General features: G+C 42.6%; 2 protein-coding genes across 3 annotated transcripts in view; one reads left to right on the top strand and one right to left on the bottom strand.

Moving 5' to 3' along the window:
- Positions 1 to 6,537, top strand: part of LOC138758422 (protein GPR107) — a 78,205-nt gene extending 71,668 nt beyond the window's left edge. For both annotated transcript variants that reach the window (XM_069927318.1, XM_069927317.1), the window contains exons 16-18: positions 1,237 to 1,320; positions 3,336 to 3,457; positions 5,073 to 6,537. In XM_069927318.1, coding sequence (XP_069783419.1) covers positions 1,237 to 1,320; positions 3,336 to 3,457; positions 5,073 to 5,157 — 291 coding nt within the window. In that variant the 3' untranslated portion in view covers positions 5,158 to 6,537. The remainder of the gene's footprint in view (positions 1 to 1,236; positions 1,321 to 3,335; positions 3,458 to 5,072) is intronic.
- Positions 6,538 to 7,879: 1,342 nt separating this feature from the next.
- rdh8a (retinol dehydrogenase 8a) lies at positions 7,880 to 24,361 on the bottom strand. The gene is made up of 7 exons (XM_069927314.1): positions 22,163 to 24,361; positions 19,698 to 19,814; positions 16,239 to 16,400; positions 11,248 to 11,427; positions 9,683 to 9,776; positions 9,255 to 9,438; positions 7,880 to 8,436 (listed from the first exon to the last, which is right to left on the bottom strand). The coding sequence occupies exons 1-7, from the start codon at positions 22,167 to 22,169 to the stop codon at positions 8,212 to 8,214; spliced, it is 969 nt and encodes a 322-aa protein (XP_069783415.1). The 5' UTR covers positions 22,170 to 24,361; the 3' UTR covers positions 7,880 to 8,211.
- Positions 24,362 to 25,705: the final 1,344 nt, after the last annotated feature.

The raw sequence follows: 25,705 nt of genomic DNA, 5'->3' as shown, positions 1-25,705 counted from the left end.
CCCCAGTAAGCCCTTGTATTTAGCTGCTTACCTCCACGTCACTCTCTCCGAGCTTCTCCTCCTTCGACTCCCAGCTCGAATTTACATATAGATTGGACTAGCCAAATTAGTAAGTCCAGCTATTTATTCTACTCACCCTCTGATGCTGTCTCTTGGCTCCTCCTCCTCTCACCCAACACCAGGCACTGACTCACTGTCTCCTCCGACCCTGAGTCTGACCTTATACCTATTACTCCATGATCGCAGGTCCACAAGTTCCTGGCTGCTTTCACCATTCTTTAACACTAAAGATCTGATGCAATGATTTTGGCAGTCTAACATCAAGTCCTGTGGAATTGAGAATTCCCAAGGTTCCCGATTTTCTAATTTATACAGGGAAATAGCTGCTTCCTTATTCTGAGCCTGTCTCTCTAATTCTAAGCTTAGAATCAGAGACTTAAAACACACATGAACGACCAGTAATGAGAATTAATAACACGGGACAACATTTTTTCAAAAGGTTTTCTTCTTGAAAAAACATTGGGATTACGATAGAAAACAAAGCTGAACAAAATATAATTTCCGATTTTCTGTATGAAGTAGGAAGTTGGAGAAACATTAAATTAACTTGGATTGAATTTACCATGTTTAATCGCATCATGATGCTGACAATTTGTGTTAGTTCAAATGACCAAAAATGCTTTGCCGCTGATTTTTGTTTGTACTCAGCATCTGATGCCTTTCATGTCAGTGTCCAACAATAGTCGGCCAGCACTGATGGATTCCAGTTGCCCTGATACCGCTTTTTCATGGTCATAACCTTTCACCGTGTTCGTCACTGACGGCACCAAGATCAGCAGGGAAGACGTCCAAGTGCAAATGTAGAAAATGAATTTTCAACGACATGTCGCACTTGATTGTTTTGTTTATTTGAAGTAGACTTAAAAAATATGGTAGGAAATCTTAAAAAATAGTTTTATATAAATGGTACGTGATAGGAAAATTTTAAGGTGACTGGCAGCCCAAAATCCATAAAATACACCCAAAAGTATTCAGGAAGAAAAATGTTTGTGGTCCAGTGTTATCACCATTTAGCATTAAATGGTGGAGCATTATCTTAGCCTTGCTCCTTTTAGATACCCCAGGTAGTGAGTATGCCAGACTAGTGAATGGCACCAGTATATATCAGAAAGATATCTGTTTATGTTCTCCACAGTTATTGTTTTCACTTAATAATCATTGTTTTCTCTTGTTCAGATTGTTTGTTACATATATTTCACCAGGATCATCGCGATTCTTCTTAAGTTCACTGTTCCATTTCAGTGGCAGTGGATGTACAATGTAAGTAAATCCTGGTGGTCTATATTGTCAAGTTTTAGTTACTGGTGAGGGAGATGGAAAACAGGGGTCACTGAAAGGAAGTCACATTGATAAATGATTGAAACACATTAAAGTCCAATCCACCTCTCTCGGAAGTGTAATTGTCTAAAACGACATCCGAATGGAGAACTCCAAGTGGAACAGAAAATACCGAAAGCAGCAAACTGGGCCCATTTATGGAGAGAAAAGCTGATTATGTTTCGGATTCATTAGAACTGGGATAAACATTTTGGTGTAATCTGTTAAGCCAAGGAGAGTCTTGAGAAACTGCAGGTGCTGAAACCCTGACCCTTAGCAAGTCAGTCAGTGCCGTGGAGAGAGATGGTTGGGGTCCCCTTTTCAAGACCAGACTTAGGGTAAGGTTTATTATTACATTGGATCATAGACGACTGAGAGGGGACTTGATAGAGGTATTTAAAATTGTGAAAGGAATAGATAGACTAGACATAAACAGACTTTTCCCCTGAGGGCAGGGGAGGTTGAAACAAGAGGCCATGAGTTAAGGGTAAGGGGGCAACACTTTAGGAGAAATATTAGAGGTGGCTTTTTCACTCAGCGAGTGATGGTAGAATGGAGTGAGCTTCCGAATGAGATAGTTGCGGCAGGGTCCCTTCTGTCATTTAAGAGAAGGTTGGATGTGTACCTGGAGGTGAGGGGGGTCGGAGGGTTATTTGGCGGTGAGCGGGAGGTTTGAGCTAGTGGAGTTGTCCTAGTGAACCGTACGGACTCGAAAGGCCGACATGGCCTGTTTCCTCTCCGTAAATGGTTATATGGTTATTGCAGCTGAAGCTGGTTTATTGCACAATCTGTTCTGAGCTTTAGCTAGTTCATCCGCTTGCTTTTTCAGGCAAAACTTGCCTGTATAGATTCAATGAAAACTTGGTGCACTGATTATTTTAATCTGGGAGCCTCGCTTGCTTCAAGTGAGCACAAGCGGCCTTCTCGGTGAAAATTGTAAGATGAGGTGAGGGAAAAGTTTTAAAGGGGACCTGTGAGGCATGTTTTTCCAAAGAGAGGACAATAGGAACAAGCTGAGAGGGGAAGTGGTAGGGACAGGTACATTTATAACAGTTAAAATGCATTTGGACAGGTAGATGGATTGGAGAAGTTTCAAGTCAAGTTTATTATCATCCGGTTGCACAGGTACAACACAACGAAATGGGATTCTACGTCCTTGGGGCAAAACATGCAGACACACAACCAGTCATAATACATATCCAGACAAACAATGCACATTCAGGACAAGTATTCACGTGTACAAATAAATGAATAAATATAATTTCATGAATATGAGAGACTCGGAGGATCAGTCTGAGCAGTTCCTTGGGTCGTTCAGCATTCTCACTGCCCGTGGGAAGAAGCTGTTCCTCACCCTGGTGGAGCTGGCTCTGATCCTCCTGGATCTCTTTCCTGATGGGAGCAGCTGAAAGATGCTGTATGCTGGGTGAGAGGTTTAGCAGGATGTGGTAAAACTCAGGCAAATGGGACCAGCTCAGAAAAACACCTTGGTCAGCATGGACAAGTTGGGTCAAAGGAGGTTTCTGAATAACTTGGACTTGCATAAAAGATAAGATTTTTGATTTACACTCTCCCTTAAAGACCACAAGTTTGCCTATTTATTTGGCAGTTTGGGTTGGTATTGGGCGGCCGGTTGGCGTCGCGGTTAGTGCGATGTCTTTATAGCCCCAGAGATTGGGACCGACCGGGGTTCGAATCCAGTGCCGTCTGTAAGGAGTTGGAACGTTCTCCCCGAGTCTGCGTGGCATTTCCTCCGGGTGCTCCGGATTCCTCCCACCCTTCAAAACATAGCGGGGATTGTAGGATACTTGGTGTAATTGGATGGCACGGATTCATGGGCCGAAATGGCCTGTTACTGTGCTGTATGCCTAAATTTTTTTTTAATTTAAAAATTAAGCAGTAGCTGATCTACTTTGTCTGTTTACAATCATTTTCTGAAGAAAAAAAATTCTCTTTAGTTCCTAGTGGAGGTGTCAACACTGGTGTTCTTTGTACTAACGGGGTTCAAGTTTCGACCAGCCTCCAACAACCCCTATCTACAGCTACCACAGGATGAGGAGGACCTGACGATGGATGAAGTGTGAGTACCTACCAAACCCACCTTGTCATTGGTGCATCTCCCAATTTGTCGCGGTGAATACCTTCACTGCTAATTCCTCTGCACCAATGTGGCAAACTCCGGAGGACAATGCTTCAGTTGATCTGAGAGTTTCTGACCCATCCAAGTAAAACTCCAGTCACCTGATGGTTCAGAAATCCCGACAGTTTGGTGTCTGACTTGCTCATTGGCCTGGATCTGGGGAGTGGGTGGGATTAGAGTTCTAGTGGGGTTCGAATCCAGAGGCAGAGATGGGTAGGGAATATGGGGAGGTTTGTGGCAGGTATCCTTCACTGGAATGTTTCTGTGCTTCCTGTACCCTTTTTAACCTTTAATCAATTCGCTACCACTATCGAACTATTTTTAAAAGTGAAATACCGGGTATAAATGTTTGGGTATTAGTAGGGATAACGTCCAGTAGTCTGTAAACTCTGCTGGTCCTTGCCCGGTCCATGGGTGACCACTTGAAGAGCCACAGACACAAGGCTATGGATCAAGAGTTGGGAATTTGGATTTTTATCGGCTGGGTTAACTGGATAACTGAATGGCTTCCTTCTATTCCATCCATCTCACCTCATCATATATCTTGTAGAGAGAACATACTTCAGCAATTGTATTGCAATTGAGGCATGGAATACAGCAGGCCCTTAAGCCTAGAGTCAGCACCAACCATCAACCACCCACTTGCTTGGATCCCATCTTATTCTCTGCCCCCTACCCCCACTTGCCTACACAATAAGAACAAGTTACCCTGCCCAATTAATTCACCAGCCTGTGCACCTGCAAGTTCTGAGGGAGCCCTCAATCGGTGTCTCACTTGAAAGACAACAGCCTCACGAGTGCAAGCCTGGATTATCAGGTGCACTGAGCATCTGGTGTAGTGTGACAGGTTGAACTATTATCCGGCACTCTGTGATCCAGCAACTCCCGTGGTCCGGCACGTTTTAAATCTGCTGCTGTTTGTACAAACTCCTTCCAGACAGCGCGCAACTCAAACCCTGGTCCCGATCACTGGCACTGTGAAGGTTGAATCGGGAGCAGGGTTCGAGTCCCACGGTACTAATGTCCTGATTGGTGTTGTTGTAAAGGCGTTGGGCTAACCACCTCGCTAACTGTGCCGCCCCACAATATTATTTCCTGTTTAAGCTTTGTTCTACCTTTGATAGGTGTAGATGGGGGATCCCTTGAGGGTCAATTCCTGTTTTCTGTGGTTTGGCAATAGCCAAGTCCCAACATCGCCAGATTAAAGAGGTACAACCTATATCTGTGGAGCTATGATCAAACGAGAATACATTGCCTCAGACCATGCTCCAACATTTGTACATTTTCTTGAGATGGACTGTGCCATCAATGACTTCTCCCAACATCGCGGTTATGGTGACACTATTACAGCACAGTGACCCAGGTTTGAATACGCCACTGTCCGTAAGGAGTTTGCACATTCCCCCCCCCCCCCATATGTGTGGATTTCCTCTGGGTGCTCCTGCATTCGAAAGACGTATGAGGTTAGAAGGTTAATTGAGTGTATTTGGTGGCGTGGACTGGAAGGGCCCTTCACCGTACTGTATCTCTAAAATTAAAATCTTGTCTTCACCAGACTCACCGAATCAGGTTTATTGGCAAGTGTAACAAAAGTAAAAAAGACCAGCAACGGGCGTGAAATTCGAGATTCCTCCGTGTGAAGCCTGCCAATTTTGGATCGGTCAATTTCTTGGCAATTCGCCATTGAACCTCGACGTGGTCATTGGGAGAAAGAATCGGTACTGAGTTCCCAGTGTGTAAAATTACTGGCTCTTGTGGCAATTTGAGTTAGATAAACATGAGAAAAAGCAAATAAATTGGCTGATTGATCTGTACATATGTAATACATTATAAGATGTATCTTTCTATGACATTGTAGTGGGAAGTGTTTTCTTTCTGAACCTTAATGACCAAACTCTTGGGATATGGAGAATAGTCCCAATGAAATTCATCCACTGCTTGGAATGAGTTCCCTTTTGAGTTTGTCTGCTCTCCAAAGCAAGAGTGGTTTTTAACTGCAAGACCCTCCATTTTGTCAGCAGTACCTTGTGCGGTGTCCTGACACCCTCCTTCACCTTTTGTCTGCATGACTTTGCATTTAAAAGATGGTTCACTTCAGTTACTCGTTCTCCAAGCTAAAGACGCTCATACAAATGTAGACTTTTATTTTGGCCATCGAGTATTTGGTACTTGGGGGAAATGACTGGAGATTTTTAAGGGTTGCTTGCCTTTTAATATCCTTATTTTGGTTGTAGTTGAATCTTATTTTATTTTTCAATGGATGTGGGATTGGTGGAACATGCTACTTGAAATTGGCTTGCCAGAGAAGGGGTGAAAGACTTATCTATGTGCACAGGGCAAATTGTGACTCAATTCTTGATTTCCAGTAGTTTGTATAAAGAGGGCTCATTTTTGTTTATTTGTAGTGAACTTAGAGCAGTTCTATGAGAACTTCTGATTTGTCTTTCCTGTCTTGGAAACGGTTTGTGTTCAGCTATTGAGATAGGAATTGTTAACTTGTGTAAAAATTGATGTTTTTTAAAAACAAAGGGGGTATAAATATTTATACAATTTTCTTATGATCTTATGTAGAATTTGTATTGAAATTAGTGCTCAAATTATGTCCTTCTATTTTGTAGCCCTCATGTGGTCTCCTTCACCACACCTTTATCATTGTCTGTTCTTCTGGCCTTCCTGAATGACCATTCTTGTGCAAGGTTAGACAGTGAGCAGCTGTTAACCCTTGGTGCAAGTGCCTTTTGCTTATATACAGACCAAGAAAACTGCCTTCTCTGGCTGGAATGGTGGTATATTCCACACCTTGTGTCTTGTCCTTGTAAGTTCCTATAACGTCCTTGTGGTTTGTAGCAATTATTGATACCACGATGAGCATCTGAACCTATTTTAATTTATGGAGCCCCAAATTATTTGAGTCGCCTGCTTGGTGTATTTATTTTCTTCATTTAAAGTTTATGCTTTGACATAATTCAACATTGCTGCAATGAAAGTTTAATTTTCAAGAAATAAATTGTACATCTTTGGATCTGTAGTCTGTCATTACTTCTGTGTGCTGAGTTTTTAAGTAATCCTGCAATGAGGAAAGGACACCACTTCAAGACCAGGTAAGATGGTTGCTTGTTCCAAGGGTGTAGAGTTCCAGAAGGTGTTTACCCAAAAGCTCCTATTGAGCGTGACAAAGCGTCATGATGTTATTGAACTGTAAGCTAGGTAGAGATTTATAAAATGGAGGAATCAGATTATCTTCTCTGAAAAGGGTTGATTGCAGTCACACCGTTCCCCTTGCTTCATGTTTAGAAAGGGTGCTTCATCAATGGGGCCAGCAGAATCAGGTGCCAGCTCAGAACCAGGTTTGCCCATTGATCTCCATGCAAGAGACATGCAGCATTCACCTTGAGTAAAGGTTGCGGCAATTGCGTGTACTGGATGAGAGGCTGTGGAGAAATCTGCCAGGACAGCATTAAAAACCATTGGCCAAGGTGGTCTAGTTCTGTAACTCGTGGATGTATGGGTTTGTCTGATTATCATTTCCACACTGCAGGCCTTTGTATTTAACAATAATATTAAATGTTTCCCTTGGTGTGCCTGCCTACATGAAGTAGAAGCCCATTTATAATCACAGGATTGTGAGGTATTGTGTATGGAAGTTGGAATTTGAACTAAACTCGGCACATGATCTGTTCTCAGGTTTGCAGGGAGAATAAATGAAGACTGAGGTGAGGGTTGTTTTACTACATCTGGGAACAGAATAAATATAGGTAGCTTTCAACCAGACCACCGTACTTTTCCAAATTCTTTATCCTCAAGCCAGCTCACTTGCATAACCTGGTGCTTCAATTGGTTAATGCCACCATTTTCCACTCCTTTGTCTGATATCCAAGTTGCTCTCAATCCCACACACCCTTGCAATAATCCACAGCTGGTACTTCATGCACTGTCTCTGAAAATCCAGATATTTTACACCCTGTACTTGGAACTCAAGAATGAATGGGTGACCTCGTAGAAGCATTTCAAGTTTGAAAGGTCTGGACAGAGTAGATGTGGCAGAGTAGTTTCCCATGGCCAGGGAGTCCAGGACAAGAGGGCACCACAGAATTGATGGGCACCCATTTTAAAACAGTTGCAGAGAAAACTTCTTTAGCTAGAGTGCAGTGAACCTCTGGAATTTGCTACCACAGGCAACTGCATTGGATGTATTTAAGGCAGCGATTGATTGGCATCTGAATAGGGGAGAAGGCAGGGCAGACTTGATGGGCCAAACTGTCTACTACTGCTCCATGTATGGTTTTCCTTCACTGTCTCAGCCCTGTTAGTTACATTCCCAGGAAAAACAAGACATCACTATCAATGTAGGTAATCATTAGCTTTCTTTATTTATTTCAGTTTGTATTGATCCTGGTATTTGAATAACAGAACTCTTCTATTACAGTGAAAACTACATTTTTTTTCCTTTGTAAAATTAGCAGGAAATCAATGATCATATGGAGGCGAAGGTCTGCAGTTGGGCAGCGGGACCTCGGGCAGGCAGGGCCAAAAAAAGATGGGGGGGGGGGTGTTAAACTTTTACACAGGATCTATTACACAAGTGTATACAGTAAGTACCGAATCTTGACCTCTTTTGTACAGAAATGCACAAGGCAACACCGCTATAAATGAAGCTGTTTTATTTCCCTGAAAGCTAGTGCGTCAATGTTTAATCAAATGGGTGAAACGGCACGATTTCGAAAGCAGCTGCAGGTGACAATTCTGAAGAAGGTTAAACTTACTTTAAAGAGAGTTCCACTGAAAAGTAAGTTGTAAAACATTCGAACGGACAGATTTCCCGTGGTGTCAGCATATTTCATTGCTGTTAGTGGTGTGTACAGCACGTTGGTTTGGTACCGAAATACAGGTGGTTCCATTTTTATCACCTTGATAGTTGCCTTGTGACAAAGTAAAAATAAAATCAGTGAAATTGAATTTTTTTTTTTGATGCTGAGAAATACAGTTGATGTTTTATGTTGAACTCAAGAAAACAATAATGTTTTTAAAAAACTTTCCAAACTCCCTGACCTGCATCCAGCCTCACTCAAGCAAACCTTTTAGCCTAGGCCAAACTTAATTAGGGCCTTGACATCAGGGCTATTGACCTGAGAGAGGTTGTTCTTTGAACAGGAGTAGACTATCTGGTCAAGACTGCTGTGCCATTCAATAGGTCAGGGTAGGCCAAACTTGCTTAATGCAAGATCCATGTACAGTAAACTTCAGGTGTTTGAGAGCCACAAGATATGGAAAAATATTACATACATGTTACAAAATATTTATATACATTTTAAATGTTCTTGTTCGTCCTTCGTAGTCAACCGTGATTTCAAAATCAAAGGGCGATTGGTGGCTGTGGGTCTGGAAGTGACTGGTGAGGCCAAACCAGGCCCTGAAGGCTCGCCCACATGTGAGACTCTTTTACTTTCTCTGAATGTAAGAGGCGCTTCGGGCAATTTCTGCTAATCTGCCTACCTTACAGCAGATGAAAACAAATTCCATGTAATATTGCACTGTCTTTATTACCTGACAATAAAGGAATCTTGAATCAAGCAGTCTATTTAAAGAACTGGGGAAGCAAAATCTTTCTATGCACCACACCTCCTCCCCTCATTACCTGATATTCTATTTAAGTCAAATTCTGCTCCAATAATAAACTCTGTAATTGTTAACTCTGCCTTCGGTAAGTTAGTTTTGCTCTTATTTTGTAGCCATTTACCTTGGCAATTGTCGCTGGAGATTGTCCCATTGTTGCAAAAATATCACAGGCTGCAGGCAGGTAGACATCTTTAAAGTAATGGATTGTCTCGGAGTCTGTTCCTGGAAATTCTGAGCAAGACACTTCCTTCAGAAGTTTCATTTCAAATTCTGTGTTTACAGGGCCAGGTTCAATCAGTGAAACACTGAAAAGGAGAGGATAAAAAAAACCCCTAAGCACCCAATTGCTTGCACAATCTCTCATCCTCAAGGCTACCAAAGTTTGCAGCAGCAGGCCCCCAAATTGGCTGTTGGCCTTCCATGCACTGACTACACATCTTGCTACAAACAAACAAGATTCATTGCACAATGCTCGTTAGAGATCAGCATATGAACTCAATCTGAGCAGCTCTGTGCAACCAACAAATAGTGGACAGGAAATTTACTTACTATATATTGAACTTCAAAAGCTGAACAGCAAGACTTTCACAAAATCCCTCCAAGGCAAACTTAGAGGCAGCGTAGATGTCATTGAATACAACTCCTGTGCAAAAGAAAATAGTTTCTGAAATCACAGTGCAAACATTTATATAAACCCCCCACCCCCACAAAATAAATAAAAATAGTGCAAGTCAACCAACTGTTAGCATTTTTTTTTAAAGTGGTGGCAAGCAAAGGAGTTTCTCCCCAACAGGTTTTCCAAAGATACAATGTTCCCCTCTCACGTGTGCGCCCGTTCCTTCCCAAAGAGTGCATGCCCCTATTCCTCGAAACTCCAGGAGGCTGAAGTGGTGACCTACAGAGCCAAAGTGCATTTCCTTCATTTTCTCTGCTGCAGGGAATATTTCCTGTCGGTCGAAACTTATAGTAATGACTGTTACGTGTCTAGGAGTCAGAGTTCCTGCTATGGATCAAGAGGTGGAAGTCTGGCAGCTGGGGAATTTAAAATCACGTAATTAAACTAGGCATCGAGATAGAGAAAAAAAAATCTTGTTCAGTAACTGTGAAACGACTGGTTGCCTCACAACCTAATCCTGTTCACTAGTCTTTCAGGGAAGGAAATGAAACACCTCACCCTTACCTGGGCTGGCCTGTATATAATGCACCAAGGGCACTCAAATGTCTCCTCTGTTCAGAGCCAATTTGAGAGGGGCAATAAATGTTGGCATTGATGGTGATATCTACATCCCACAAACACATTTTTTTTAGCAGTTAGCGAAATGCTGTTACAGTGCCAGCGACCAGAATTCCAATCCCGCGTGGGTCTCTGGGTGCTCCGGTTTCATCCCACCGTTCAAAACATACTGGGGGTTTTCGGTCAATTGGGCCGTGTGGGCCTGTTACCCTTGCAACTTACTTTAAATTGGAGTAAGAGCAGCCAAGGATAAAAGGCTTCAGGCGCAGACCAATCACTGGGTTTCTGGGTCTAGGTTTGGACAATCTGAAGACTGGGGACGTGCTCAGGCATGAGCCCCCACCCCTGTCAGGACGTGGGCATGCATCTCAGTGACTAACCACCCCACCAGCTTTGAAGCACAAGCTGATGATTCTGGCTTCACCTACACATTTAAAAACGTGTGTCTCAGTTAGCGTATATACTAGTGAAATAGTCGATCCCATACGTCGACCACCCCCAACCCGTTTTGGCCAAAAGAACTGCGCTGTTTTCCATATGATCTGTGTAAAGTTGACCAACCGCCCAACCGTGAACTTTCAGTTCGGCTGGGAGCCCACCCAAGCTCTTGGTGCCCCGATAGCCCTCCCCCATCCGATCTCCTGTCGCCCTGACAGCCCCCTGATGCCCAGTCTGCCCACTTATCCAAGCTCCCGACACCTCAAACAACGCAGGTACTTAACACGGTCAAAAGTAAGACCCGTCTAAAAGTCAACTCCTCCCCCCCCACCCCCACACCACCAAATCTGCCCAAATATTGGTCCAAAAAACTCAACTATTACATGAGTATGTACAGAAACAAGAGAAATGTGTTCACAATTCAGACCGGAGATGACAATACCTTGAAGTCCCATCACACTGCTCATCATAACAATGTGACCATTTCTTCTTCTCTTCATTCCCGGGAGCACAGCCTTAACCATGCGAACTACTCCAAAGAAGTTTGTGTCAAACATGTTCTTCATTTCTTGCATGCTTAGACTTTCTATTGGACCAATCTTCCCAACCCCTGCATTGTTCACTATATAAATAAAGCAAAACAATTAATGATCATAAAGCTCAATGGTTTCCATTTTAGTGTAAAAGCAATGAGCTCAATTTTACTTTCCCTGATGTGGGAATACAAGTAGATCGGTTAAAATTTTACTTAATTTTTAAATTGCAACACAGTAGAAGCCAATTCGGGTCATTTAAACCCAAATTAACTTACAACCCCGTACGTTTTGAAGAGTGGGAGGAAACCTATTCAGACACGGGGATAACGTACAAATTTCTTATAGACAGAGCCAGATTCTAACCTGGGTCGCTGGCGCTGTTGTGCCACCCATTGTTTAGAAGGTGAATGGTGATTTGCCCTTCATTAACCATGGGATCAAGTTCAAGACCCATAAGGTATCGTTGCAGCTATACAAAGCCTTGGTTAGACCCTACTTGGAATAGAATGTTCAGTTCTGGTCACTTCACTGAAGGACAGATGAGAGGGTGTAGAGAGGGTGGGGAAGAGATTTACAATGATGTTGCCTGGATTGGAGAGCTCGTCTTTTCTTGGAGGATGAGGGGTGACCTGATTGAGGCATTTTCCCAGGGGGCATAGTTTTAAGGTGCTTGGGAGTAAGTACAGGGGGAGGATACAAGAAGTAAGATTTTCCTCGGAGAGTGCATGGTGGAAGCAGGTACAATAGGATCTTGTACAGTACATGGAATTGAGGAAAAACTGAGAGTTATGCAGTTGGGAAATTCGTGGCAGTTGATAGAGTAGGTTATTGGGCCAGCACGACACTGGGCCAAAAGTCTTATGCCAAATTTAAGTTAAATTTTTAAAGATAAATGTAAAATTTAGACATCCAGCATGGTAACAGGCCATTTCGGCCCACAAGCCTGTGCTGCCAATTACAACCAATTGAAGGGTGAGAGGAAAGTGGAGCCCTCAGGGAAACCCATGCAGACGTGGGGAGAATGTACAAATAGTAGACAGCACAGGATTTGAACCCTAGACCCAATCGCTGGCACTGTAAGGGTCCTGTGATAACCACTACATCAACCATTGCTGCCCCTCTCCAGAAAAGTCGGGAAAAACAAAGGAAAACACAAAGGCACAGAAATAAAAGTTACAGAAAAGTGAGTATAAAGGTGGAAAGAAGATGGCGACAAAAAAAGAAAAATCGAAAGCAACGGTAAGAAGAGAGGAAGAGAAGACAAAGGAGGAAAAAGGTGAAGGCCTTACCTGTCCGAAGAGGCCCGCTGCGGAGAGAGAAACCCGCTCCCTCAGGTCGGTAAATAATGGACTACAAAAATGGCTCGCAGAGCCGAGTAAAAGTGCGCAACCGCGCATGCGCGATACTTTGCGCATGCGCGATGCGAATGAAAAAAAACACACCGACGGGAGGGGGGACCAGCTGGGGAGTCGATCTCCACAGCCGGCAACAACAGCTGCAGAACACCTGCAGCAAGAAGAGACCACAGAAGACAATAGAAACAAGAAAGAAGAGGAGGAAAGGGCATCAAAGAAACAACAGATGGTCAACCCAGAGGAAGAAGAAGAGGAAGAGTACAGGGAAATAGAAGAAGAAAAGAAAGGCAAGGTAAAGGATATACTTGCTCTTATTAAAGGATACATGGAGTCATTTAAAGAATGGCAAACACAGGAATTTAAGGATTTAAGAAAAAGAATAAACAACACAGAAGAGAAAATAAATAAAATGGAGATGACCTTAACAGAAATGGGAAAGAAAATGGACAAGATGGAAGAGCGGGCAGTAGCAGCAGAAATGGAGGTAGAAGACTTAAAAAAGAAATTGGAGAAATCTAATAAAAAAACTAAAGAGACACAAGAACTACTAGCTCAAAAAATAGATACAATGGAAAACCATAACAGAAGAAATAACATAAAGATAGTGGGCCTTAAGGAAGATGAAGAAGGCAAGAATATGAGGGAGTTTATAAAAGAGTGGATCCCTAAGACCCTAGGATGTCCAGAACTACAGCAAGAAATGGAAATAGAAAGGGCACATAGAGCATTGGCCTCTAAACCACAACCACAACAAAAACCAAGATCTATTGTAGTAAAATTCCTAAGATATACTACAAGAGAAAAGGTACTGGAGAAGACAATGGAAAAAGTAAGAGAGGGCAACAAGCCACTGGAGTACAAAGGGCAAAAAATCTTCATTTATCCAGATATAAGTTTTGAACTCCTAAAGAAGAGAAAAGAGTTCAATACAGCAAAGGCGATTTTATGGAAGAAAGGGTATAAATTTATACTAAAGCATCCAGCGGTATTGAAAATATTTATTCCAGGACAACAAAACAGACTATTCTCGGATCCAGAAGAAGCACGAAAATTTGCAGAACAATTACAAAAATAGACTGAGGGAGGAAGACGGGTAATGAGAGTAAAAATGATCACGATTGATATGTATGTGGGTAAAGACAAAAATAGACTGAGGGATGAAGACGGGTAATGAGAGTAAAAATGATCACGATTGATATGTATGCGGGTAAAGAGGTATAAGAGTGAATAGAGACAATGAGCATACATGAATGTATCTGTACTTAGAGGAAAATATAGATAGTATAGACAAGAATTAATAAGGGAAGGTAATGGAATAGAGAGAATAAGGAGGGAATTAAAAGAGTGACCTTTGTGACATATGAAAAGTGAAATCTTTTCTGGGGGAGGCGGGGTGGGGGGAAATAGCGGTCACTGCAAAATCAGTTGACGCTTGCGAGTGGATTCGCAAATCCAAATGGAGAGGGGAGATGTGGTTGTCCGACAAGGGATAAAGGACAACTCAGGAGGTGAAGGGGAGATTGGGGATAAATAAGATAGAAATAGGAGAATAAGGAAAATGTTGGATGTTGTAGAAATGTTGTCTTATAAAGAGTTGAAAATAAGAAAACAGAAATGGAAAAGGAGGAAAGGTAATGATGGAAAAACGGAAAGAGAAGATAAACAAAATATAAAAGGGCTACGCTGAACTATATGTCTTTAAATATTAATGGAATACATAACCAAATTAAAAAGGAAGAAACTACTAAATTTAAATGAATAAATGTATTCCATTAGAAAAAATAACATATAGGTTAAGAAATAATATTGAAATATTCGAACAAGTATAGGAGCCTTACATTAAATACAATAGCGAAAACCTACCGGGGACAAACATTACCTAAGTTGATGGAAAGAGAAGGAAAGAAAAGAATGGACTCAGTAGAATTTCTGGTGTAATTTTGTTGAATGACAACATTGTCTGACTGGCTTAATGCAACCTAGATTGTATACCTAAAATGGATGAGAGGGGGGGGGGGGGTGGGGGGGTGGCTTGGGAGGAGGGGGGGGGAGAAAAAGTCACTGTATATGTGTGAAAAAGAAATAGTGTATATCATGGCTAATGTGATTTATGGTGTGAAAAATAAAAAAATTTAAAAAAAACCCATTGCTGCCCGTGCTGTAGATTTCTATGATTCATTTAAGGACAATTAATTCTGTGTTATGAAGATGTCTAATGTTGCAAGTCTAATGTTGCATGAAAGACCTAGGCCACCCATCCAGATGGGCTTGTGAGTGAAAAGTCATGTTCACACCATGGCAATGTATATCACCGCACACCCTTCATATTCAATGGCATTACCACCACTCAACATCCTGGGATCCAACGTTGATCAGAATTCCAACTGAGCCAGCTGCAAAAATGTAGTGGCCTACAGCTGAGTCAGAGGCTGGGGTACCCTGCCATGTGTGGCTCAACCCCATCATCGCTGGGTCTCCCTGTCCAAACAACACTGCAGAACACCTTCACCCGAGGACTGCAGATCAGGGCAACTCACTGCCATTTCCTCAAGGGAAATTACAAATGGACAATAAATCCTGGCCTCACCGAGGTCACTCACTCCAAAAAAGACACTCCATTTTATAAATAGCATTGCTCCCAATTCCCGTCTCTATCCGTCAACGCGCACTGCAGCCTGTAAAATACCGTATGTACACACACACACCTTTTGACTGCATTAAGTACCTGAGGTAATCCAGGTGTCGGGAGCTCGGATGGCCGGGACCGGGTGGAAAGTCTGCGTTCGGGGTGTCATGAGCTCGGCTGGGCAGGCAGCCAGGGCCAAAAGCAGGGGGAGGTCGACTTTTACACAGTATCGACTATTACACGTTTAGATACAGTATTTATAGGGGAGTGTTTTTAAAAACACAGCAAGTTCCAGACTCTGATTGGGGATCAAAGTTCCTCAATACCTCTCCAACCCTTTTACAGATTGATACAAATCTAGATGCCCTGGCTACCAAACTTTCTACCGAGAAACTGGAGGCCTTGATTCATAAAAAAGAGATGAGAAGGGCTGGGACAGTCTTCCCCGGAGCAAAGGACGCTGAACATAGAACATTCCTTGAAGAAGGGCTCAGACCTGAAATGTCAATATCTCCTATGGACAGTTCAAGACAGACAAGTTCCTCCATATTTCTGTGTTTTTGAACATTACAAGCCTTTCAGACCACAAGGGGGGCCGGATAGAAGTTTATAAAATTATGAGGGGCACGAATTAAATACTCAGTAGTTTTTTCCCCCTGCCCCAGACTTGGGAGAGTCTTGAACCAGACGGCACAGGATGAAGGTGAGAAGGAAAAGTTTTAAAAGGGATCTGCGGAGCACCTTTTTCCACACAGTGTGGTGGGTGTGTGGAACAACAAACGCAAAACGCACACGGCTTCATTCACAAAATTACAAATCCTACTCAAAGTTGGAAAACTAGGAAGAGAGGGGACTGGAGTTGGTGACCTTGTTGAATTCAGCATTCCATGTTGACAGGTTTACTTCACTTGCTTACCCAGAATGTCAACTCTTCCACCCTGAACACTGCTGAGGCAATCCGTCACCGACTCTTCACTGCAAACATCCAGCTGTTGGATGTGCAGCGTTTTGTTCAGTGTCTCTCCAGCAGCCTCTTCAAGCTTCCCTTTGCGAATTAAATCTCGCATCGTAGCAATAACTTATTGAAAAAAAGAACCAACAGCAGAATCAGTTGAACAGCCGTTTCCTGTGTACCTGCTGCAGTTTCCCCAGACTACACAGGTTAATCACACCAGTCAGGTTACATGAAAGACTAAAAAACACAGAAATCCTGGAGGAACTCAGCCAGCGTCCAGAGGAGGGAAAGATGTATTACTGACATTTCAGGCCTGAGCCCTTAATTTTGTTAATACATCTTTCCCTCCTCTGGATGCTGCGAGACCTGATGAGCTCTGCCAGCATCCGTTTTTACTACCATCACAGCGTCTGCAGACTGTCGTGTTTCACTCCCTTCTGAAAGACTAATACAATGAGTCCCACTGTTGAACATTTGGATTTTGTGGCAGAATAGAGATGTATGTGATCGCTGATGGTTCAAGATGGAAAGAACAGGATGAAGACGTTTTTATCGGCTCAAACACAGGGCAGAGTTTTGAAATGTTGACAAAGGGCGTGTGGAGCTTTCCTTTAAAATTTACAATTTGGAAGTCACTACAGGGGTGGCGAAAACAGAACCAGTGCCTTTAGGTAGAAGTGGATGGCTCTACTCTTTCCTCCAGCTCTCCATTCACAGAGCCACCCCTTCCCTGATCAGTTCTCACCTTTCCTCCTATCCTCGACCACCTATGACTTCTTTGCTGTTGGCCTGCGCTCCTCCTCCCTTCCCCTTCCCTCCTCTCGCCACCTTTTTGCTCACACCTTGATGAGGGCCCAGGCCTGAATCATTGGTTATATATCCCCCCCCACCCATGGGATGCTGCAGGACCTCCAGAGTTTCTCCAACACTTATGTGTATTTACAGAATTTTGTGTAGAAGTGAGAACGCTGAACAACCTCACACTAACCATCCAAGACTCTCATATTCATGAAACTATTTATTTGTATATGTGAATACTTGTCCTGCAGATGTATTGCTTGTGTGTTAAGTCTGATTGCGAGTCTCATATTTTTGCACCAAGGACCGGAGAATGCTGTTTCATCGGGTGTACTTCAATCGGATGACAATAAACTTGACCAATAGGATTGCACTGCAAGGAGCAATGACTGATTGGGTCAAATGGCCTCCTTGCAGTCTAATGATTTGCAGAGAAAAATGTCACCCGTACTTCTTCCTGGCCAACACTAAATGACAAGAAATAGCAGCAATGGGATGCACAGCATGTTGATCATGTTCAGAAGATCTGAGGTGATCTGACTTTGGCCATTACTCCATTTCCTGGATTAAGTCATAGAACTGCAGTGACCAGTCAGTGTGACAACGTTATTGACTCCTCAGTAAGGAGCAGAAATAGGCTGTTCAGCCCGTTATTTAATTAAGAGCTGAGCCATTTTCCCACTTTGTCCCAGTGCCCGTCCTTCTCCCCATAATCTTCGATGCCCTGGCTAATCAGGAACATATCGATCTCTGCCTTAACCCTTTGGACTCCATGAATCCGTTTTCAGGGACTACCAACCAATGCATACGCTCCTTGTCCCAGTTTTCCGGGACTGGTTTTGTACCCATCCACCAGCTGGTTTGTACTGTAGTTTACCCATGGACCCAGTCCGGAGTAACATTTTAGTTAAGGTTAAAAAATGCCAGGAGTCCAAAGAGTTAACTATGATCATTTTTCTTGTGACATGTTTGTACAAGAATTGTGACACTGATGTTCAATCTAAAAATATAAAACTGATCAAAGGTCACAGAAAAACTCCTGTAAATCTTGCAGCAAGGATGCGTAACAATATTAATGACATGTGCAAGGGAAGTTCTGTGTAAAGGAGTTAATACTGGCAGTGCAGAGCTCCAGTGTGTTAATTGGCGTTTAATGAGAGCTATTCTTTAGCAGACAAACCACATGTTACTGTAAAGAAAACAATCCTCTTACAATAAGCTGCTCTTGGTTTCAAGGTTAAAATATGCAATGTGTTGTGCATAAAGATGACAAATTAATGAACAGAACTAAACATTTGAAGAAAAATGTTACAGAAAGAGAAGGAATCAGCAAACTGTTGAGAGTTTAAAAAGTCACCGCCAACAGGATCACAATGGGAAGTTTTACTGCAAATTTCTCCACACCGGTCAGGCAAAATTTGTAATGCAAGAGAACCCGGTGTCAAAGCAGATTGATATTTTATTTGCTAAATACACACCAGGACCACATCTTTCAAGCCACCTACTCCAAGCGAATTAAAGAAGCTGGGCTCAGGCCTGAAATGTTGGTTATATATCATTACCTCCTATGGACAATGCAAGACCAGCATTTCTACATTTTTACTATGATCACGGCATCTAGACTTTCATGTTTTACTTTAAAGGAGAACTGAAATTGGCTGTACATTTCAGACTAGTCTTTCTTGCTGATAGACAGCACTGCCTCCAATTTTGCTGCCTCAGCGAGTATGCATCTCCGGTTATTAACTATCTCACTGTCAAAAACAGACAGGGGCCCTGGCTAAAGCAGTGTTCTCGATGCCGTGTCAGTGATGGCACAAAGGACAGCTAGCTCCTCTCCTGTTGTCAAAGATTCCCAAATAAGATTGGAAAATAAATCCCCACGGTGTTGAGCTGCCAATTTCATATACAGTAGAAATCCAAATCTGGACCACCCGAGAATCCAGACTTTTTAAAATTTAGCAGGATTTTGCGTGTGCGTACATGCGTCAACACCACAAGAGCATACCAGCGACCCATAGAAAGCACGCGGATTTACAAACCCATAATAATGGATCCTAAAGTAAATAAACAGTGGTGGGAAGAGAAAGAAAAACCCATTGAAATTGAGTGACAAACTTGAAACTAGAACGTGATGTGAACAATACTATTCTAATGGAAACATATGACATCGAGAAAGTCCACAAATTACGATAGAGAAAGGGCTACTGCAATAAGGTCCATGGAAATGGTTATTAAATGTGCGGAACCAGAACCATAGTTTGTCTTCAAGATGTCACGCACACACTTAGGGTGCAGAATAATCCTATCACAAAGTCGTAAACAAGGTAATAATGTATTTAAAGAAAGCAGTGCCGCAGCTGAAAGTGTCACAAGCTGCAAGATTTGGAAACGATTGCTATGTTCTTGTAGGTTTTAAATGGTTGAAAGACTCACTACGAAAATTGTTCAGAGGCCATTGGAATTTTTTTGTAACACTAAATGACATAAACGTGTGAAAAATATTTAAAGCCAAAAGGAATTACGAGGACTTTAAAAGATCTCCATTAGTTAATGCCTAAAGCTACACTGCTGTGCGCAATACCACTTATTGAAATTAGAATTTTTCAATAAAATACCTACCATAATATTGTTTCTTGGCATCATTTGCAAGTTGGACAGCGAGTGTTAAACCAATTCCAGACGAGCATCCTGTAATCAGTACAACCTTTTGCCCATTATCGGCCATCGGTGCTTCAGCTGCAGAGCAAGAGACAATAATGAGCACTCAAAGCTGATCAGTCACGTTGCACAGTGAACCTGCTAACAGACACGCATGCAAGGAAAGTGAGGGTGGGGACAGCCAACCTTGGATAACTAAGGAAATAAAGGGAAGCATCAGACGTGAAGCTTGTGCGTACAAAGTCGCCAAGAGCAGAGGGAAACTCGAAAAATTGGGAAGCTTCAAAAAGCAACAAAAAAAGAGCAATAAAGGAAGATAGACTAATGAAATAAGATTAGCACAAAATATAAAAACAGATAGTAAAAGTTTTTATAACTATGTGAAGTGCAAAAGGTGGCCTAGTGATGGTTGGTCCCTTGGAAGGTGAGGTAGTGGGCAATGAGGAAATGGCTGAGGCTTTGAATGACTATTTTGTGTTACTATTCACAGTGGAGGACACATCTACCACGACAAAGGCAGATGTTATGGTTGTTATGGCAGGCGAGGATGTGGACGTAATAGTTATTGCTGAGAAAACTTGTGGGTGTAAAGATAGACAAGTCCCCTGGTCCTGATGGAATGCATCCCAGGATACTGAAAGAAATGGCAGAAGTCATAGTAGAGGCTTGGTGATAATTTACCAAAATTCTCTGGACTCTCAGCAGGTCCTGGTGGATTGGAAGACGGTGAATTTCACACCACTATTCAAGAAAGGATATAGGCAAAAGGCAGGGAACAGAAGGCCAGGTATTTTAATGACTGTGGTTGGGGAAAGTGCTTGAAGCCATCAAAGAAGAAATAGCAAGGTATCTGGAGTAAAATGGATCCACCAGGCAGATGCAGCATGGATTCAGTAAAGACAGGTCCTGTTTGACAAACTTATTTGAGAATATAACAAGCATGGCAGTTAGAGGGGAGCAGATAGACATTGTTTACCCAGATTTCCAGGTGTTCAATGCACTTCTGCAGAAATATTTGTACACAAAATAAGAATGCATAGAGTGGGGATGGGAGGTGATGTATTAGCATGGATAGAGGATTGGTTAACCAATAGAAAGCAGAGAGTTGGGACACAGGGTGTTTTTCTGGTTGGCAATCAGTGGTGGGCCCCCAACTATTCACAATATACATTAATGATCTGGAAGAGGGGACAGAGTGTTGTGTATCTAAGTTTGCAGATGACACGAAATTGAGTGGGAAAGCAAATTCTGCAAAGGACACAGATGTCTGCAGAGAGAGATAGGTTAAGTGAGTGGGCAGATGGAGCACAATGTTGGTAAATGTGAGGTTGGAAAGAAAAATGGAAAATCAGATTATTATTTAAATGGTAAGCGATTGCAGCGTCCGGCTGTGCAGAAGGACTTGGTTGGTTTGCAGGTGCACCAGGCCATCAGGAAGACAAATGGAATGTTGGGCTTCATTGCTGGAGGGATTTAATTTAGGAGCAGGGAGGTTATGGTGCAACTGTACAAGGAACTGCTGAGGCACATCGGGAGTACTGCGTGCAGTTCTGGTCTTCTTAATTGAGGAGGGAAGTACTGGCTTTTGGAGGAGGTTCAATAGATTGATTCCAGAGGTGAGGAATTTGCCTATGAGGAGAGATCGCGTCGTCTGGGACTGTACTCAATGGAATTTAGAAAAACAAGAAGGAATCTTATCGAACCTAATAAAATTAAGAAAGGCATAGATAAGAGAGGTAGGCTAGTTGTTTTCCATTAGTGGGGCAGTCTAGAACTGGGGGCTTTAGTCTCAAAATTCAGGGAAGTAGAATTCAGGATGGAGATGAGTTGGAACTGCTTTTCCCAGAGGGTGGGGAATCTGTGGAATTCGCTCCCCATTGAAACAGTGGAGGTGACCTCAGTAAATATATTTAAGACAAGGGTGGACAGATTTTTTTGACAAAGTATGGGAATTAAGGGATGTGGGGAAAAGGCAGGTCAGTGGAGATGAGCCTCTCAGCAGATCGACCATGATCTTATTGAATGGAGGAGCAGGCTTGACTCCTGCTCCTGTTTCTTATGTTCTGGTTTCCTTTTGGTGTAAACTATGATGGCAAGATGAGTGATATGGTGTCAGATTGCTTCATGTCAGAGTTGCAATCGTTCTGAAGTGAAGACGATTCCATTGTCCTCGTGACTTCTAAATTGTGGAAAGCCTTTGGTATCCAGAGCTGAACCACTTGGCTTCGGGATACTCAGCCCATAGCCTGCTCTGTCACAGCGTATCTAATACAGGTGAGTGTGGGGTCAGATGTTGATGGTGGCAGACTTAGGAATTGTAACCTTCAGGGAGTTACACTTTTGTCAATCACTACTTTCCTCTTACATCACCTTCCTGAATGTCGGCATGGATCATTTTCTGAGAATTGAACAATCCCACTTCTTACCTTGCATTGGAAGCACAAAGCATCTGAAGGTTGTTGGTCTGCTGTGAAACTCCTGCTGCGATACCCTGGGACTGGAATAATTGAACTTCAAAAACCATCTTCCTGTATGAGGTCTGACTCAGCCAATGGGAGCGTTTTCTCCAGGACTCCTGTTGGCTTCTTAACGCCATGGAGAGATTCCCTCCGGTATCCTGCTGGTCAATCCAGGTTTGATCAGAGATCTGGAACCACATGGTTCTGGCAAAACCCAAACGTGCGGAATTTCGCACAATCCTCGGTGGCGATTATCTACAATGCCAAATCTTCCCTGGTGAAAACCAGGAGGCACAAGGATGAAGCAAATGCTGGTCGGAAGTGGATCGACACCATGCAGTTGGACCTAGCCCAGCCATTCTCAACAGGGCCATACAGCCCCCAGGGGGCCTCAACACATTTAGGGGGGCACAGACTGAAATCATTAAATGTTTATTAGGCAGTCAGTAGGAGAGAAGTATGGAAGAAACCAACTAATTTGACTTTGGGTGGCATGCTTGGCCTAGCGGTTAGTGCAACACCTTTATAGCGCCAGCAATTGGGACTGGGGTTCAAATCCTGCGCTGACTATACGTTCTCACCAGGTCTGCATGGATTTCCTCTGTTGGCTCCAGACTCCTCCCATCGTTCAAAACGATGTAGGACAAATGGGTGTAGATTGGGCGATATGGACTCATGCTGTGTCTAATTTTTTTTAAATTGACTGCTTTACAGGGAAGGGTCCCATAAACTTTGAACAGAGTCCTCAGCCAAAAAAATGGCTGAGAATGTCAAAACATAATGCTGGAGACACTCAGCAGGTCAAACAGTGTCCTTTATATAGTAAAGATAAAGATACAGAACCAACGTTTTGGGCTTGAGCCCTTCGTCAAAGTATGAGAAAAAATGTAGGCAGGCACCTGAACAAAATGGCGGGGTGGAGGAGCAGAGGGAGGAGCACAGTCCCACGGGCAGGAGGTAATAGGTGGATAAGGAAGGGACAGACACCAGCAAACAGGGGAGGCGGGGGTGGCTCTGTGAATGGAGAGGGAAGAGGCAGAGAACTGGGGGATGGGAAAGGGACGGAGAACGGGGAGTGGGCTAGCAGAAATAGTTGATGCTGATCTCATCCGGTTGGAGAATGCCCAGACGGAATATTAGGTGTTGTTCCAATTTACAGGGGGCCTTGGTTTGGCAGCGCACGAGGCCATGGACAGACATGTCAGCGTGGGAGTGGAAAAGGTTGAGAATGGCTGAGAGACGTCCACCATCCAGGAAGCTGAGGACTCTTGACAGGCCAATTTAGAGTCTTCCAAACCAAGGTAGCTGGTGGATATTTTAGGCAGAGGTCAACTGTCACTCAAATGACAAATTAACAAAGGAACTTTTCCCGAACACCACAGGGAACGGACACGGAGTAGCTTATTGTCAGTCCCCTCCGAACTCTCAGCACACAAAGACAAAGGGTAACAAATAATCTCATTGCTGTGAAATCCCATGTAGATGATTAATGTCCAGCAACAGAACCAATAACCACCACCCTCTTCAATAGGGGTAGAGACAGAAACAGGCTTACACACAATGCTCAAACTTCATTTCACTCAATGAGGTACAATTACTCAGGTCAACTGACACTTCAATAGATCCTTGGGCAAGTTTAAAAAATTAACACTGGACAACAAAGAATTTGCTTGCTGTACACTTTTGGGTATATTTTAGGGATTTAAATTTAAATTTTAAAATTTAGGCCCAGGCCCTTTCCACTCACAAGCCCATGCTGCCCAATTAAACCTGATTGACCTGCAACCCTGGTATATTTTGATCAGTGGAAACAGGAGCCACCGGAGAGAATGTACAAACTCCTTACAGACAGCGTGGGATTTAAACCCCGGACCTGATCACTTGACACAGAAACAGCATTGCGCTAACCATTGCGGATCACCTTCAAGATTTCCCATCATGTACCAATTTTTAGATATAACCTATTTTTGTGACTTCCTGTCATATTTTAAGTCGACTTCAAGCAGACAAAACCATAAAATGCAACATGTCAGTGAAAATTCATTTTCTGCATTTGCATTTGGATGCTGATCTTGGTTCATTCAGTGATGAACATCGTGAAAGGTTTCATTCCGACCATGGAACAGTGGTTTCAGGACAAATGGAATCCATCAATGCCGGCCGACTTTTGTTGGACACTGACACGAAAGGCACAATGAACCAAGCTTCTATGTCCAACATTCTTGTTGATCTTTGAGTACCAGTCCATGTGTCGATAAATCTTTCATAAATAGGCCCAGGAAACTTTTTTTTATTTGACTATTAGGTCAAATTATGTCCAGACAAAAGATATTTTGTTAATCACAGGATTTCTTAGAGCAACACTTACCCCATTTTAAACATCACAAACAAATATTTGCATGCCACTTATTACCAAATCAACACAGGCATTATTTCAAAAAGGAAAGATTCAGACTTTTTTTCCATTAAAATGTTTGCAATATTGCAAAGTTAGGACAAGTGCTTCCTTGCATATGTCAGCAGATTCATTAATATATTGTATCAGGGGTGACCAAACTGCAGCCATTTGGGCCAACTGTGGCCCGTTGCCCAGGGTGAATTTTAAAAATAAAATGGAATATGGCCCTTTAGAACATAGCCGCTAACAATAAGTAGTGCTGTATGTACATTGCACGTCTTGGTTTCAACACTAGATGCCACTGACATTTTGAACAACTACTGTTTTCGCAAGACTTGCCAAACGAAATACATTGAATTCGCCCATCGTTATTGAATGAAGATCTACCGGGACCAATGCCTGAAGAGGGCGCACAAAATCAGTGAACCGGTGCGGACTCAAAAGGCCAACATGGCCTGTTTCCGCTCCGTTAATGGTTATATGGTTACACTGACTACAATCGAGGAAAAGGCTTATCTCAGTTGATTAAAACCAAAAAGACGGAAAATTAAAGGAAATACTGAAAATTTCAGATTTCAGGTGGTAAAATGAATACTTTTTCCACGTTAGTCAAGGGGAAGAGTGTTTGTCCGATTTGCAAGGAATCTATTAACTTTCATCTCCCATCTACAGATTTTTACACATTGCATCATAGTCATTCAGGTGGACCCTTGGGCTGTAAACTGTATTCAGAGTTGTGGAGGAATGTTAGAGACGGCCTTGTCCCTTTCTTGATCTTTTTTCCTGTTCTTATTTTGTGCTAATCTTTTTTATTTTGCACTGCTTTTTGAATGAGAGTTTTAAACAGTTTTATTGTATTCATTTAAAGAGCATCAAATACAAAAATGCCAATTGTAAAACGAGAGCACATTCACAAATTACTGGATGCAATGACAGCAGTTAAACCAGTGGTTCTCAACCTTTTTTCTTTATATTCACATACCACTTTAAGTAATCCCTATGCCACCGGTGTTCTGATTAGTATGGGGTTGCTTTAGGTGGTAAGTGAGTGGAAAGAAAAAGGTGGAGAACCACTGCGTTCAACTGTTCAGCAGTGGTTGATAGAAAATGAT

This window comes from Narcine bancroftii, chromosome 3, assembly GCF_036971445.1.
Source record: "Narcine bancroftii isolate sNarBan1 chromosome 3, sNarBan1.hap1, whole genome shotgun sequence".
NCBI classification, from domain to species: Eukaryota; Metazoa; Chordata; class Chondrichthyes; order Torpediniformes; family Narcinidae; genus Narcine; species Narcine bancroftii.
Note: the sequence above shows the minus strand (reverse complement) of the source record. Positions and strands in the feature narration are given on the sequence as shown.

What these genes read in the sequence shown, in the direction of transcription:
- rdh8a (XM_069927314.1), bottom strand. An exon ending in CAGTGTGATGGGACTTCAAG is followed by an intron (nt 9,777 to 11,247) that starts GTATTGTCATCT and finishes TCTTTTGCACAG; the next exon opens with GAGTTGTATTCAATGACATC. An exon ending in CTCCAGCGACAATTGCCAAG is followed by an intron (nt 8,437 to 9,254) that starts GTAAATGGCTAC and finishes CTTTGTCACAAG; the next exon opens with GCAACTATCAAGGTGATAAA.